General features: G+C 39.4%; 1 protein-coding gene across 4 annotated transcripts in view; it reads left to right on the top strand.

Annotated features, from left to right (window-relative positions):
* The window catches only part of ARHGAP29 (Rho GTPase activating protein 29), a 43,402-nt gene extending 32,875 nt beyond the window's left edge, over positions 1-10,527 (top strand). For 3 of the 4 annotated variants that reach the window (XM_026037916.1, XM_026037918.1, XM_026037919.1), the window contains 12 exons: positions 874-1,064; positions 2,701-2,867; positions 3,424-3,552; positions 3,715-3,813; positions 4,436-4,599; positions 4,792-4,980; positions 5,109-5,246; positions 6,418-6,650; positions 7,162-7,468; positions 7,666-7,774; positions 8,169-8,288; positions 8,841-10,527. In XM_026037916.1, coding sequence (XP_025893701.1) covers positions 874-1,064; positions 2,701-2,867; positions 3,424-3,552; positions 3,715-3,813; positions 4,436-4,599; positions 4,792-4,980; positions 5,109-5,246; positions 6,418-6,650; positions 7,162-7,468; positions 7,666-7,774; positions 8,169-8,288; positions 8,841-9,739 — 2,745 coding nt within the window. In that variant the 3' untranslated portion in view covers positions 9,740-10,527. The remainder of the gene's footprint in view (positions 1-873; positions 1,065-2,700; positions 2,868-3,423; positions 3,553-3,714; positions 3,814-4,435; positions 4,600-4,791; positions 4,981-5,108; positions 5,247-6,417; positions 6,651-7,161; positions 7,469-7,665; positions 7,775-8,168; positions 8,289-8,840) is intronic. The other variant, XM_026037917.1, reaches the window with a different exon arrangement.
* The last annotated feature ends 2,834 nt before the right edge of the window (positions 10,528-13,361 follow it).

Below are 13,361 nucleotides of genomic sequence, written 5' to 3'. Positions count from 1 at the left end.
TCACTGTCAATCAGGGTCTGCTTGTCTAAATCAAAAACACTGAGCATCCAGCTAGCTAATGCTGTTGTAGAAAGTTCAAAATCCTATTAAGCTGTTTACTGTGAAGATGAAGTGTTTCACATCTCAGAGTGGTAGGATGAGCAAACCTGAGTTGTTTGTGTAGGTGCATCATACCATATTAGCGTGAGCTGGTTAGATAGTGACTTGCTAAAGAACAAATTAGGGAAGATTATGGAAATGTAAACATTGGTTCCTATTTAAAAAGACTGTAAGAGTGGTAGATACTCCAGCAGTCCTGAAGCTTCAACAGAAGCCATGGAGTACCCTTGTTTTCTGGCCTCCCACTTGTGGGGAGGGGAGAAAAAAATCTAAAAGTTTTTCATAACTGAATAAAGAAAGGCCCAAGTAAGGTACATACTCTGGGACAGGATACTCTGTCATTTTCTCACTTCAGGGTGGTAACCAGCTAGCCTGGTTTTGAAACTGCCACTGTTTAATTGTTGAAGTGGCACCTAGTGCTTTTCTTTGAGCACAAAAGCTGCCTGTTTGGTAGCAGCAAATTTTACTGCTCAGCTTGCACCCAAAGTGGAAAAATGCTGGAATCACCTTTGCTATTTGGAGGATTCAATAACCCAGTGAGCACAAAAGAATATTCACAGTAACAGGTGAAGTATTTGCAAGCTACTTTGAGGAGTCTTGCACCAAGTCAGGCTCTACAAATGTGCAGACAAATTTTAGAAGATAGCAGCATTTGAGGTACAAATTGTTTAAATCATTCTCTTGCTATTAGGTCAAGCAGAGTGCAAGTGAAATATCTAATAAACAATCTACAAATGTATATTTTTTTTCTTTTTTTCCCCTTCCTTCTGACAGGCAACAGTTAACTTGTTCCAGTTGCAGCATGCTCAGGTTGTATCTCTTCCAGTTAACTGCCAGTCCCTCTGTGAGAGTGCCAAACTCTATGAACCTGGTCAGCAGTATTCAGAGTTTGTGAAAAGTTTGCCAAAGGAAGGTGTTGCCATTGAACCAACTTCTTTTGAAACTCAGAATTCCCAGGTTGATGGGTGAGTTCCAACCTGCTGGTAGTACTTGCTTATTTCAGAATTAGATGAGGCACACACATTGAATAATAAAACAGAATTATTTGATAGTCTGCAATATGTAATGTTGACATTAAAACTTGACTTTAAATCCAAGGAGAAACTTGTGAGACTTGCTAGAATATTGACAATTGTCAATGATGGGAGTGACTTGTTTAAAATTTTAAGTGTAGATATTGATTAATTTGAAAAATATAGATTTTTTTAATTGCTTACTGTTCACTAAATGTGGTGTGGCATTAGTGCTCAATAATCAATTCGAAGAGTGAGAAAGTACTTTTCTCTTTAAGCAGCTTCTGCTGCTGCTGTATGTTCTTTGTTATTTTTTAGGTTTGAAAACCTTGTGGCAGGAAGTTTTGCTTGTTTTCTAATGCTGTATAGCATAGAGGCTCTTAAGAATGTTTCAAAGTTTTGCCAAGTTTCTCTGTCATCTTTATTTTTTCAGCTGCATAAAATGGCAGCTTTTATTGTTAATATATGAAAGATATGGCTAAGGTGAAAGTAAAGGGCCACCAAAGGACAACCTATAGTGTCAGTAGGCCAACTACTTCGCTACCTTTGTTTGTTATAAAACAGTTACTTGTTACTTGAGTACCAGAATATCCACTCCAATCTGCAGGTTTCACAGTTCTACAGGAAAGTGTCGTCATCGTGTTTCAAAAGGAAGCTAAATACAAAAACTTAACGCTTGAGTCAGACTTGTACCAACAAAAGCCAGGAAACTCAAAATTAAAGCTGAGATTCTTAGTTCTTGTCTGTAAATTTCCTGCCTTTTAAGACTGATTTAGACTATGCTCATAAACTTTGACTTTAGAGGATTTAACTGTGTAGTCCCTCAAGAAACTGATGTGCTTGAAATTTCAAACTCTGTATGTTCTCCTGCTTGCTTGCTTTATGGATCTATAAGAGTATGGTTCTAGTTCTTTTTCTTTTTGACATAACCTTGTGATTCTTCTTGCACCTGAACTGATTAATCTATTGCTTATGTCTGCATTTATTTAAGGGATAGTAGCTTGGACAAAGACAAGTTTTAATATTTGTAAGTTTTTCTGATTTCCTTCAGCGGAGTAGGGGAGGGCTGATTAAGCAACAACTTCCTAACTGCTGCACTTGGCTAGCAAGACACTTTGTCCATAGGGTACTGCAGCATTTTACACTAATTAGACTGTTAGCCATTTTCTGCCCCTTTGTTGAGAGCAGACTTTTGTAATGAGCTGCAAGTCTCAACATTGTCTCTACTTTTAATGAAAACTGGTTCTACACCACAATACTTGACAACATATTGAAGTTTTTATGTCTCTAGGTGAATAGTTCTGATGACTGACAAAAGAATCTCTCAGAACAAAGCAAGAACATGTGAATTATTCCAGGTTTTAGATAAACAAAATCACTGTGTTTTCAAAATCCACAAAGCAGGAGTCATAAAACCTTGCAGAGATATGGAAAAGCTGATTTATTTTGTGGGGAAGGAAGATCATTATAAAATTTTACCTAAAGTGCTATCTATTTCTTGTGAGCATTTTCAGTGTTCTGTGATGAAAATTAGGTTATTTTTAATGTTATTTTATTCATTAGCCGAACTACTTTCATCTTTCTACAGGGTTTTTAATAAGCAATCAGTAAACAGCATCCATACATCACATGGTAACTTATCTCAGTGTTCAGGAGATTTTCCTACCCATACATTAGATGATGTGGGAAGCCCAATTTATCATCGTTCACAAAAGATTGGAGAGAAGAGATCTTCCAGTAGCACAGATATCCAAGGTAGTTCTTCTCTATTTCAGCTGGTTTCAGTGAAAAGAATATTCAATATATTGAATTCAAAATTCTTCAAAATAATATATTCAAATAATAATGTCAGGAAAAAATGCGGTTCTTGATATCTTATTGTCAGAAACTTAAAGTTGAGGGGTGCAGTTGAAATTGCATTTTTAAGTTTAAAGTCTAAAAACAGCATATGTACTTGAATGTAAGTCCAAATGGAAAGCTGTCTTTACAGTTTGAGAAAGGTGAGATGCTGCTCATCAGCAAATACTGTTAAACTTAGTGTTCTAAGCTGTTTGCATAAAAGATGTTTAACACTAACAATTAAGAATCTTCTGGTATTTTTATAAGCTGTTTTGCAAACGCACAAACCAAGTCTGTGAAAATAATTTTTCCTACATCCTGAATATATGCTTTGGGTCTTTTTCATATATATTTCATGTTCATTTAACTTTTTCAATATTTTCCTATTTTGGGCACAGTAAAATTTCAGTAAAGAATTTTCAGCCTCGTTTTGTCATTGACATTTGGAATGTTGGGGTTTTCTCTTTACAAGCAATCCGAGGGCCGCCACCATTCAGGTCGTGGTCAGTTGGCAACCAGAGCGGAGGAATGTGCAGTGATTCTGAAAGTGCCGGGGGAAGCAGTGAGTCTCGATCCATGGATTCGCCATCTGCTAGCCCAGGTAAAGCTCACCCACAGCTAGACTAATTGAAAATCTTTTCTTCGAGCTGACTTAATAGAGAGATAACAGATTATCTAACAAATGTCAGAGCCTATAATAAAAACAAGCATTTGAGTAGAGGTGATATTTTCAGTTTCCCCACTTTTTTCCCCCGTTTTCTAGGAGATTTTAAAAGGCGACTTCCCCGAACACCTTCTACTGGTACCATGTCATCTGCAGATGATCTTGATGAGAGAGAGCCACCTTCTCCTTCAGACTGTGGTAATGTCATTTCCATACCTTAAAGCCCTATACGATGCCCTGAATGTGATTCTTCTGTGTGTTAACATAATTTTCTCAATATATTGCTTTTGTGATTGCCCACAGTACTATTCTTCAAATCAATGTGCATCTGCATGAGGTTGAGAGCTGAAAAATAAGAGTCAGGTCACTTTTATGAAGCAGTACAGAATGTCTTTATACATTTAGGTTAAATATGTAAGCAGCCTTTGAATATTTCTAGTGCTTTTATCCTCCCAAGGTAATTGTCAGTGATCCCTGAAATAAGCTATATTGTCATCCTTTATCTTCTAGTACAAGCTTTTACTTTGAAGTACGTGGCATGGATAATTATTTGAGCTGTGAGACAGTTGGAATTAAATGTACTAAAAATCTCCACATGCCACTAATGCAGGAAAAAATATTAAAATATGTAGGACTTGTCTTTGGTTTAATGCAAGATTATTTGATAATGTATGCCTGTTATGCAGACTGTAACATTGTTTTGCTTCCTTGGAACTGAAATAATTTCAGTTACTTTCTTTTAACTGCAATTATTTAGAAATCTATGTCCCAATATTGTCTTTAAACACAAGAACGCTCAACATAGAAACTCTGTTTCTAGGTTTAAATGATCTGACATTGGAAAATGCACATTCTCCAGGACCTTTTAGAAATGCTAACATGTCTAAAGCAGCACAGACGCACAAACTACGGAAGCTGAGAGCTCCATCTAAATGCAGAGAATGTGACAGTTTAGTGGTATTTCATGGAGCTGAATGTGAGGAGGTAAGTGGAAAAGTAGTTCAAACTGCTGCTTGGGATTTTTGTGAAGTTGGGAATCTTGGAAACTTTGCGCTTTTTTTATTATTTTTTATTCTCCTCTCCTGTCCCTCATATCATATATGGCATGAGAAACACTGGAGAGGTTTCTTATGTCAGATTGTGTTAAACCTTATTTTCTTTTTTTTTTTCTTGTAGTGTTCACTTGCATGCCATAAAAAATGTTTGGAGACTTTAGCTATTCAATGTGGGCACAAAAAACTTCATGGAAGACTTCACTTATTTGGAGTGGAATTTGCCCAAGCTGCTAAAAACATTCCTGATGGCATTCCTTTCATCATCAAAAAGTGTACTTCTGAAATTGAAAGCAGAGCCCTTAATGTAAAGGTATGCCTAAGTCTGCTTACTTAAATTTTGGTATCTTGGGTATGAGGGATAACATTGCACTGTTCTCATCTTTGTGTTACACATGCCTCTGGAAGGAAAATAGAATTGTGCTGATCTCTTAATTTCAGGGCATCTACCGTGTGAATGGAGCCAAGTCAAGAGTTGAAAAACTCTGTCAGGCTTTTGAAAACGGAAAGGATTTGGTCGAACTCTCAGAGCTCTATGCCCATGACATCAGCAATGTTCTCAAGTTGTACCTCCGCCAGGTATATACTGTAGAGTTGAGATGAAAAAAAAAATGTAACATAATAAACTTCAGTTTCAGAATTGCTGGAGGAAATTGTCTTCCTCATGTACTGAAGATGAAATGAATGTGTTTTCTATCTGCATGTTATTCTTGTATGGAGACTGACAGGGGCACAGAAAATTTGGATTCTTCTTGAGCAAGCTGCCTATTAAATGCTAGTATGCTACACATAGACTATTTTTTATGAACTTTTAGTAAGGTTTAATTTTTAAAACCTTATGGTTACTTTATTTGCTTGTTTCATGTGAAACTTAAACCATTTCTGTACTCTTGCCTCCAAAGCAGGCAGATGCTAATGCATTGCTAATAAAATTTTGATTAAGCACTTATGCGAGTCATGATGTACTCGTTAAAACAGATTATCCATCTTTTTATCTCAAAATGGAATTTCAAGGCTTTACAAATGCATTATCCAAAAGGGTTTCATTGAGTTTCTGAAAAGGTGAGACTGTTGCCCAGTGAGATGACTGAGTCGCTCTACAAAGTTCTTCTCCGTGAAGAAGCAATCCCTAGCTGTCTTCAGGGCTGTCATGTCCCATTCCTTGCACTGCCTGTCACAGATACGCATTCTTAAGAGCATTCCAAATTCCATGATCCCCACTAAGTTAAGTGGGTTTTGAGATACTACAAAGATGAATTTTGATTTTTTTAATTTGTGTTTTTTCATATATATCATACTTTGGGTTGAGTCACTGTGCTATATTTGAATAAAATCCATTATGCAGTGTGTTTTCTGGAGGAAAAAATGATTTCTCCTAGTCTTATTACATCCTGTGGCTGATCAGTTTGCAATTTTTAGATAGGCCTGCTCACTTTAAAAAGGGGGAGGAGAGAGAAGGGTACAGACTTTCTTGATGTTGTTAATTGTATTGAAATTAGTTTTATGTATCAGAATTGCTGATTGCTGTGCAATTTATGACATGCCTAAAGGGTGATATGAGGGTACTAAATGTAGCCACCCAAGAAGCATAAGAATCTATCAGAAATGTTGCAAAACTAAAATGCTATTGTGTGTTGCAAATGTGTTTACTTCCTTTGTCGATCTGCGACAAATGTATATCCCTACTGAAGGATCATCTCACAGATGTGGTGTCTGTTCTGTATTAAAAGTTAAGTTCTTATTTCCTCAGCTTCCAGAACCCTTGATTTTGTTTCGGCTTTACAATGAATTCATTGGACTTGCAAAAGAAAGCCAGAATGTTAATGAGGAATTGGATGCTAAACAAGCTAGTCCCAGATCAAAGAAAAGGCAGTCAATCTGTATTGAACTGAATAGGATCATCATTAAAATTAAAGATCTTCTCAAACAGCTGCCTGTGCCAAACTACAACACGCTTCAGTACCTTATAGGACACCTTCACAGGTGAGAAGTTCTATGTAGAAACTGTATGTTGAAAGATACACTTTTACAAGCTACTCGGAAGCCCTTGAACCTGTTGGATATCTGTAGAGGAAAAAGCTTCAGTGTTTGTGTGCGTCTTTCGCTTGGTTTATTCCCCAAATACGTGGTTTTGAAAGGCATATTGTATTCCTAGGTTCTATGCCCCGATACACTTATGCCAGAATTTAACATAGGCAGGTAAAATCCGTTACAGGTTCCTGGTCATTTAGGGGGGAAAAAAAAATTGTTTCTCCATGTAATGAATTCTTAGCTGAAGTAAAAATGGGAAATGCAAAGGATGGAGGGAAAGAGTTGTGCTCCATTATTCTTGATTGTCTGAGGGCATAAGGATCAGCAACTAGTGGCAGCTAGTGATTTAAGTCAGGATTTGGCCCAAGGATGGTAGTGATTTGGTCACCATTTACGATCAAAAAAAAAAAATCATAGTTGGTAATAACTATTTTCCACTTATTTATTTTTCTCTCCTCACCAGGGTTACAGAACAGTCTGATGAAAATAAAATGTCAGCTAGCAACCTGGGCATAATTTTTGGCCCAACTCTGATCAGGCCGCGTCAGACGGATGCTACGGTTTCCCTGTCATCGCTTGTGGATTATCCATACCAGGCTCGGATGGTAGAACTGCTCATTACACACTATGAGAAGATATTTGACATTTCATTGCAACCACTTCTGAGCGCATCTCAGTCGGAAGAAACTGCTGTTACAATCGGAGTTGCTTTATCAACAGAAGAGAGGGAGCCACAGCAGCCAAGGAAGTCATTTGTTGCTGTAAAGGAAGTGAGTGACATCTTAAACTGAGCAAAGTGGCCTGGACTGCCTTGTGTTAAATACTGCAGTGTTCCAAAGCACACTTCAGTGAAAGCCTTTTAACATCCTGGGTGGTGGTGGGTGGTTTTTGCTTAGTCAGTTGCCTTTTTTAATTAAGGGATAATTTTCCTCTTGTTCTCATTTTCTTTTGCTCTGACTTCTCACAGAGTATTCTGCTAGCTCCAAGTGAGAGCAGAGTTTCAGAAGCAGTTTCATCGGTTTTGGAATCAGATAATACCAAGAATGCAAAAGAGCAAGAAGATGCATCTGGAACTGGTTAGTGAGTTTTTATATATCTTGGGGTGTGTGGGTAAATACCACTGTGAACGCATTAGAATATAAGAGCAGCTCTTAAAATAGACATAAGTAAGTGGGAGGGGAAAAACACTGCCTGTCACTGCTTACTACTCTGCTTTATCTTTGAAAGAGGAGTAAAAAATTAGATCATTCTAAAAGCCTTCAAGAAAGGCTTTATGGACTGTCAAGAAAGACTGTTTATGGACTCAAATTGTAATGTGCTTAGTAAGAAAGCACAGCAGTGACTTGCTTTGCTTTTGAACAAGATCACTATTCCATGATTGTAGACTATGCACTGGATTTCTGAAACCAGCTATAATGCTATAAACCAGTATCCAGCAATTAGTGTTTTGATGGTTGCTTTTTCCTCTAGGACTTGTATCATTGCCACTCAGCAGGACTAAACTAGAAGGCTCTGGAAAGAGTAATTCTCTGGAAGAATCATTGCCTGCCAGCGTTTTAGACATTCATACTTCTGCTCCAAATGAGCCAGGTTTGCTAAGATAACTGTATAAATTTTTCTAATTTTGTGTGTGTGTTTTTCTGTTAGTCTATCACTGCTAATGCAGCGGTTGATTTTAATACAAATACAAAATATCTATTTTATTCAGGAATAACAATAAATGATCTCTTTTAATATATACTGAAATTTTCTCTTGTACTGCTGCTGTTACCAGGTTAGTCTTTACATAAGTGGTTCAGCCATCCAAACACATTATCCAGTCTTCTGAACTGAAAATATCCAGGGATGAGAAAGAACCTGTTTGTTTTTATGTTTTTTGTTTATTTTTGTCTAAGTCATTTTTGTTTAGCCTATTTCTTGGTTGCATCTGTACAGTATGAGTTTTCCTGCTACTGAAACGCTAGCAGTTGGTTAGCCTAGGATACTCCCAGTATATAGTGTATATCTCCTAGTATATATGAAAGGTTGTACTGTGTTCTGTTACACCATCAGCTGCCAAGGGATCATAATCAAGTTTAGTTATGCCGATTTCTCTTTACACTTGGTGCAAAGATCTAGTAACACCTATTTGTGTTCTTCTAGGTGATCCTGTGAGTCCAACTGCAGAGAGAGACGACGATTCATTTGTTTCTGTAGGTGAAGACAGCTGTAAAACAAACTTATTTCCTGTAAAACCCAACCGTCAGATTACCAAAGTTCCATTGCGGGTTACAAGGACAAAACCAGCTATTCGCCCTGTGAGCTTACCTGTAGACCGAATACTTCCTCCGTGTATTTTGAATGAAAGAAACTCACGAAATGCAGGAGCAGTGAGTCCAGAAAAGCTTGGCAGGAGCCCTACTATTGAAGAGGTTTCAGAGGTGAAATCACTCCCTACTGTTAATACCTGCTGCAGACTTTCTTGTTACGACCCCCAGACTCTGCGAAAGACTTGGGACAAACAGTATAAACAATATGATATAACAGCAAGGACAGCAATGATTGTGACTAACGTGCCTCAGGAGAACCGAGCACTTGAGAGTGGAACTGCAGGTGCCTTATCTTCCTCATGCAGCGTCAGTAACAATTCAGTTAATGCCATTCTTCCTAGTAAGCCATATTCCCTTTCCCTCAGATCAGCAAGAACAACAGAAGGGAATGGATCTGATGCCCATCCTCTTGCTGCCTTCAGGGCACCAAGAACACTGCAGCCTCCTCCAGGGACATTTTATAAACCACCCTCTAACAAGTCAAAACAAAATGAAGAGGGTTCTTCTGCTAAAGTGTGTTTACAAGCCAGTGCTAGCACTGTGCTTCCCCAGGATAATGCTGTGAAACTGGCTGGGGGCTCTGCGCTTCTGCCAAGTGATCCCATAAAAAATACAAGTGAACAAAAAACTAGCTCAGAGGATATTCACCCTGCAGATCTGAAGCCTGCTTACCAGAGACTGCGACCAAAAAGAATCCAAGAGCTAGAACACAGGGAAGCTCACTTTGTATAGGGTGCGAATTCCTCTTGGACTGCTATGCAAGTATTGACCTTGCCAGTGGAGGCTTTGCTTTGCCCCTTTAACCTTTGCCTTCCTTTCAGAATCCCATTTTTTGTGCCATATTGGAGTTATTTTTATATATGCAGCATTTTAAAAATGGGGGGAGGGGGATTGTAAAGGAAATAAGTCCATTTTCATTTTGTAATTAAGTAGACTTTCATAAAGATCTATTGCATTCCCAGTCTAGATGCAGCTAATAGGCTCATTGGATAAGAAACTGAGCTTCATTTCATGGTATGGAATGAAGTGTTTATTCATAGAGAAACAACTGTTGCAAAGCCATGAAAGGAGCCATTTTTTCTGTATAAACTATGTAATAAAAATGGAAACTTTGATGTTTGCCATCTAAGCATAAACCAAAGCTTGTGCTTTGCGCTGTTAAAGCATTTGTTCAGTTTTCTAATCTGTGCAATTAAAGCTTTGCTCCAGACTTACATACTGGCCAGCATGGCCCATAATTATGTATCATATGTGTATATTTTAGGCAGATGTGATCATCTATTGCCAGTTTTCTATGTTGTCACTTTAATACCTTTTTTGTACAGTGAGGATGCACTTACTGAGCTTTACTTTTCAGAAGCAGCAATCAATCCACTTCTGGTTTCTTATATAGCCTGATGAGTGGGGCAAATGTGCACAGTCTACTTGGTTTGGATGCCCTTTGGGAGAATATCACTGCAATGGTGCTGTCTCTCAGCTGCACGAAAGGCAGTGTGTTTGCTTGATGTAGATCAGTTTCACCACTTAACCTGGTATAACTGAAATGAAGAGCATGGCTTCCAAGTTTCAGTGAAGAAGCTGAAAATAACCAAAAATTTACATTAGTAGGTGCATCTAATGGTTTTCACTTTGTATTAAATGTTTTTTATGTGTATACACTGTTATATTGGCTTTAAAATATATTAACTTGTTAACATTTCAGTGACTCTATGCTTTTTATATATAACTTATTAAAATACAGATATTTGGCCTTTGCAATAGTTCAGTACCTTGATGAGTCTGTCTTGGGGGAGGGGAGGGCTTTTCATAATCAGAATATAATTGCAATTAGTTGGACCCTCTTTCACATGTTACAGAGTACAGTTACTTTAGCATGGTACTTCATACTTCCAGTTAATGGCCTTCAGTTAATGGTTTTCTAGGTCAAGGTGGATGGAGGATCCTCCAGAGCTCCCTAGTGCAGCCTACTAAGCATTCACGTTAATAGTGTATCCTAATCTGTGAAAATATATTCAAGTAGCAACTAGGAGCATAACTTGGTTAAACACTGGTTGAATTGACGTACCCCTTTTGTACAACCAGCTTCTACATTTCAATCACATTGAGCACCTCTACTGTTTTCAATGGGCATCTTTGTTTGGCCCTTCTCATCTGGCCACCGTGAGTGTTTCTCAGCAATCTGCTGTGTCCTGACTTTAGTGCCAAAGCATTTGCATGATGTTGAACAGGAATGTGAGGCTTGTGGTGGTCATCTGGGTGTTTCTCAAACAGTTACTTAAAAAAAGAAATCTCACTTGAAAACTTGAAGCAGGCATCAGTGAATCCCCAGGCCCAGCAACTTTGAGCTGTTGCCATATCATTTGTTTGGTACTGTTGCCAGCCGGGCAAAGTAGTTGCTGAAAATGTGTGACAGCAGAAAGATAATTTTAGGCCCAACAGTTGAAGGGTTCTGTGCAATTTGTATAAATTATAATTCATTTGTTGGTTTTTATTAGCTGGCCTAACAGGACTGTCAGAAATGAGTGCTTTGGCTCTGTAGCAGGAGGCTGGACAGGGGGGCCTCCCAAACCACTGCCTCTGAGCAAGAGACCCAAGAACAACCCAAGAAAAATCCTCCAAAAGCTGGGCACGTTGTGGTGGAGAAGGTGCTATGGCAATGGCAGGTGTTGTACTGTAGGTAATTTGCCATAGAGAGGTTAGTGTGTGGGAAGCCAAGGTGAAATCTTTAATTAGGGTGACTGGTTGGGAGCAGGTAGCTTATGAAGACTGAGGCTTTTCTTTTCTCTTCAGGAAATAGGACTCAAAATCCCCTGTCAGTCTTGCAGGCAGTGGTGGGTTTCTGACAGGGTGGCTGTGGCCACCAAGCCTGTGGGCTGGGAGCTGCCGTGGGGATTAGTCAGGCAGTGCCTGAGAGGAAGAAGCTTCACCTGTCCCTGAGGGCAGCATCTGCCGATGTGGATGAATGTTTCAACAGGTCTGCCATGTTTGGATATTATAATGCTATATTTAAAAAAATGTTTAAAAAAGGTTTTAAAATATGTTTTAAAAAATGTTTAAAAATGTTTTAAAAAATCACATTTAAAAGATGAATTGTGTATGTCTCAGAGCATTGGGAATAACTTCTAAATCCTCTTAAAATCCTGAAGCTTTTTTAGTGTGGTAATTGAAGGAGCTAATATGCTTTCTCTAAAATGAAAGCCTTCATTTAAAGACTGGAAAGTACTGGTGTAATCCTATTTTGCATAGTCCTACCTCTGCCACCAGGACACTTGAAAAACTGGCTCTGAAAGGCCTTCTTCCCCCACAGAGAGGAGGTCAGCCTCATGTTGGGGACAGCGGGGAGGTTGCCTGTATCCCCATGTGGCAGGGCAGGACACAGCCTGGGGCCTGGCCCTTCCAGAACCTTCCCTGCCTGAGCTGCAGGCTGTAAATGTGGCATGGGGCGATGGTGCTTGGTCCATATGGCCTGGAATGTAGTTCCCTCAGTGTTAAGGTGTTATTTTATGCTCTTTGAAAATGTTGTAACTTGGAGTTTGTCTTTATTTACCAACCGGTAAAGACGCTTGATTTCAAGTGGGTTGGTCTGCTGCTCTGTAGCCTGCCCTTCGGCCCTGTGTGAGGAAGCGTCTTCCCATGGTCTTCCTGTGCTTGGCAGGCACAGAAACCGCTGCCCTTGGCGGTTTGTGGCCAGATGGGTCTGGGGAGGAGAGCAGGGACAGGACGTGACCAGCTGCAGGTCACACAGCAGGCTGGCACGGAGAACCCTGCCCTTGAGGCAGGGGAGCCTTAAGCCTGGTGGGAAAAGTCTTTGGCTTTCCTTTCGACTGGAAATGTCACTAATGCTCCCTTTTGTTTCTCCACATTGTGATGCAGATTTCCCAAGGCCTGGTGTTTGACACAGCTGATCGGCAGCGATTCTACCCACCTGCCCCAGGTGACAGGGCTCTGGGGTCATACAAAGTGTGCCTCCCCGTGTGGCGTGCCCTCGGGGACGAAGCCTGCCTGTGTCAGATTTGCTTGGTAATTACCTTCTCTGAAGTTGTGTTGCACTCGCCTCATCCCTCTTAAAGCTTTGGCAGGAAACTGCAGTCCTTGAGAGCCTGACCTAATTAGTCGTGACAGCTCTTTGTTTAGCAGGGCCCCTAATGCCACCAGAGTTATGGTTCCGAGACTGCCTTTTCAAACACAAGGTTTGTTTAGATCTGAAGAAAATTCTTAAAGGAAGTATCTGCTTCCTGGTATGGACTTTATTGTGCTTACGCTGGTTTTATCAGATGGTAGGGGGGATTTTTATTCAGCAGTGCTTAAACTCTCAGATTGAGCCTTTTACCGCAAGGAGGGGATTAAAACAATC

This window comes from Nothoprocta perdicaria, unplaced genomic scaffold (genome assembly GCF_003342845.1).
Source record: "Nothoprocta perdicaria isolate Ctin4 unplaced genomic scaffold, notPer1 scaffold_20, whole genome shotgun sequence".
NCBI lineage: Eukaryota > Metazoa > Chordata > Aves > Tinamiformes > Tinamidae > Nothoprocta > Nothoprocta perdicaria.
Note: the sequence above shows the minus strand (reverse complement) of the source record. Positions and strands in the feature narration are given on the sequence as shown.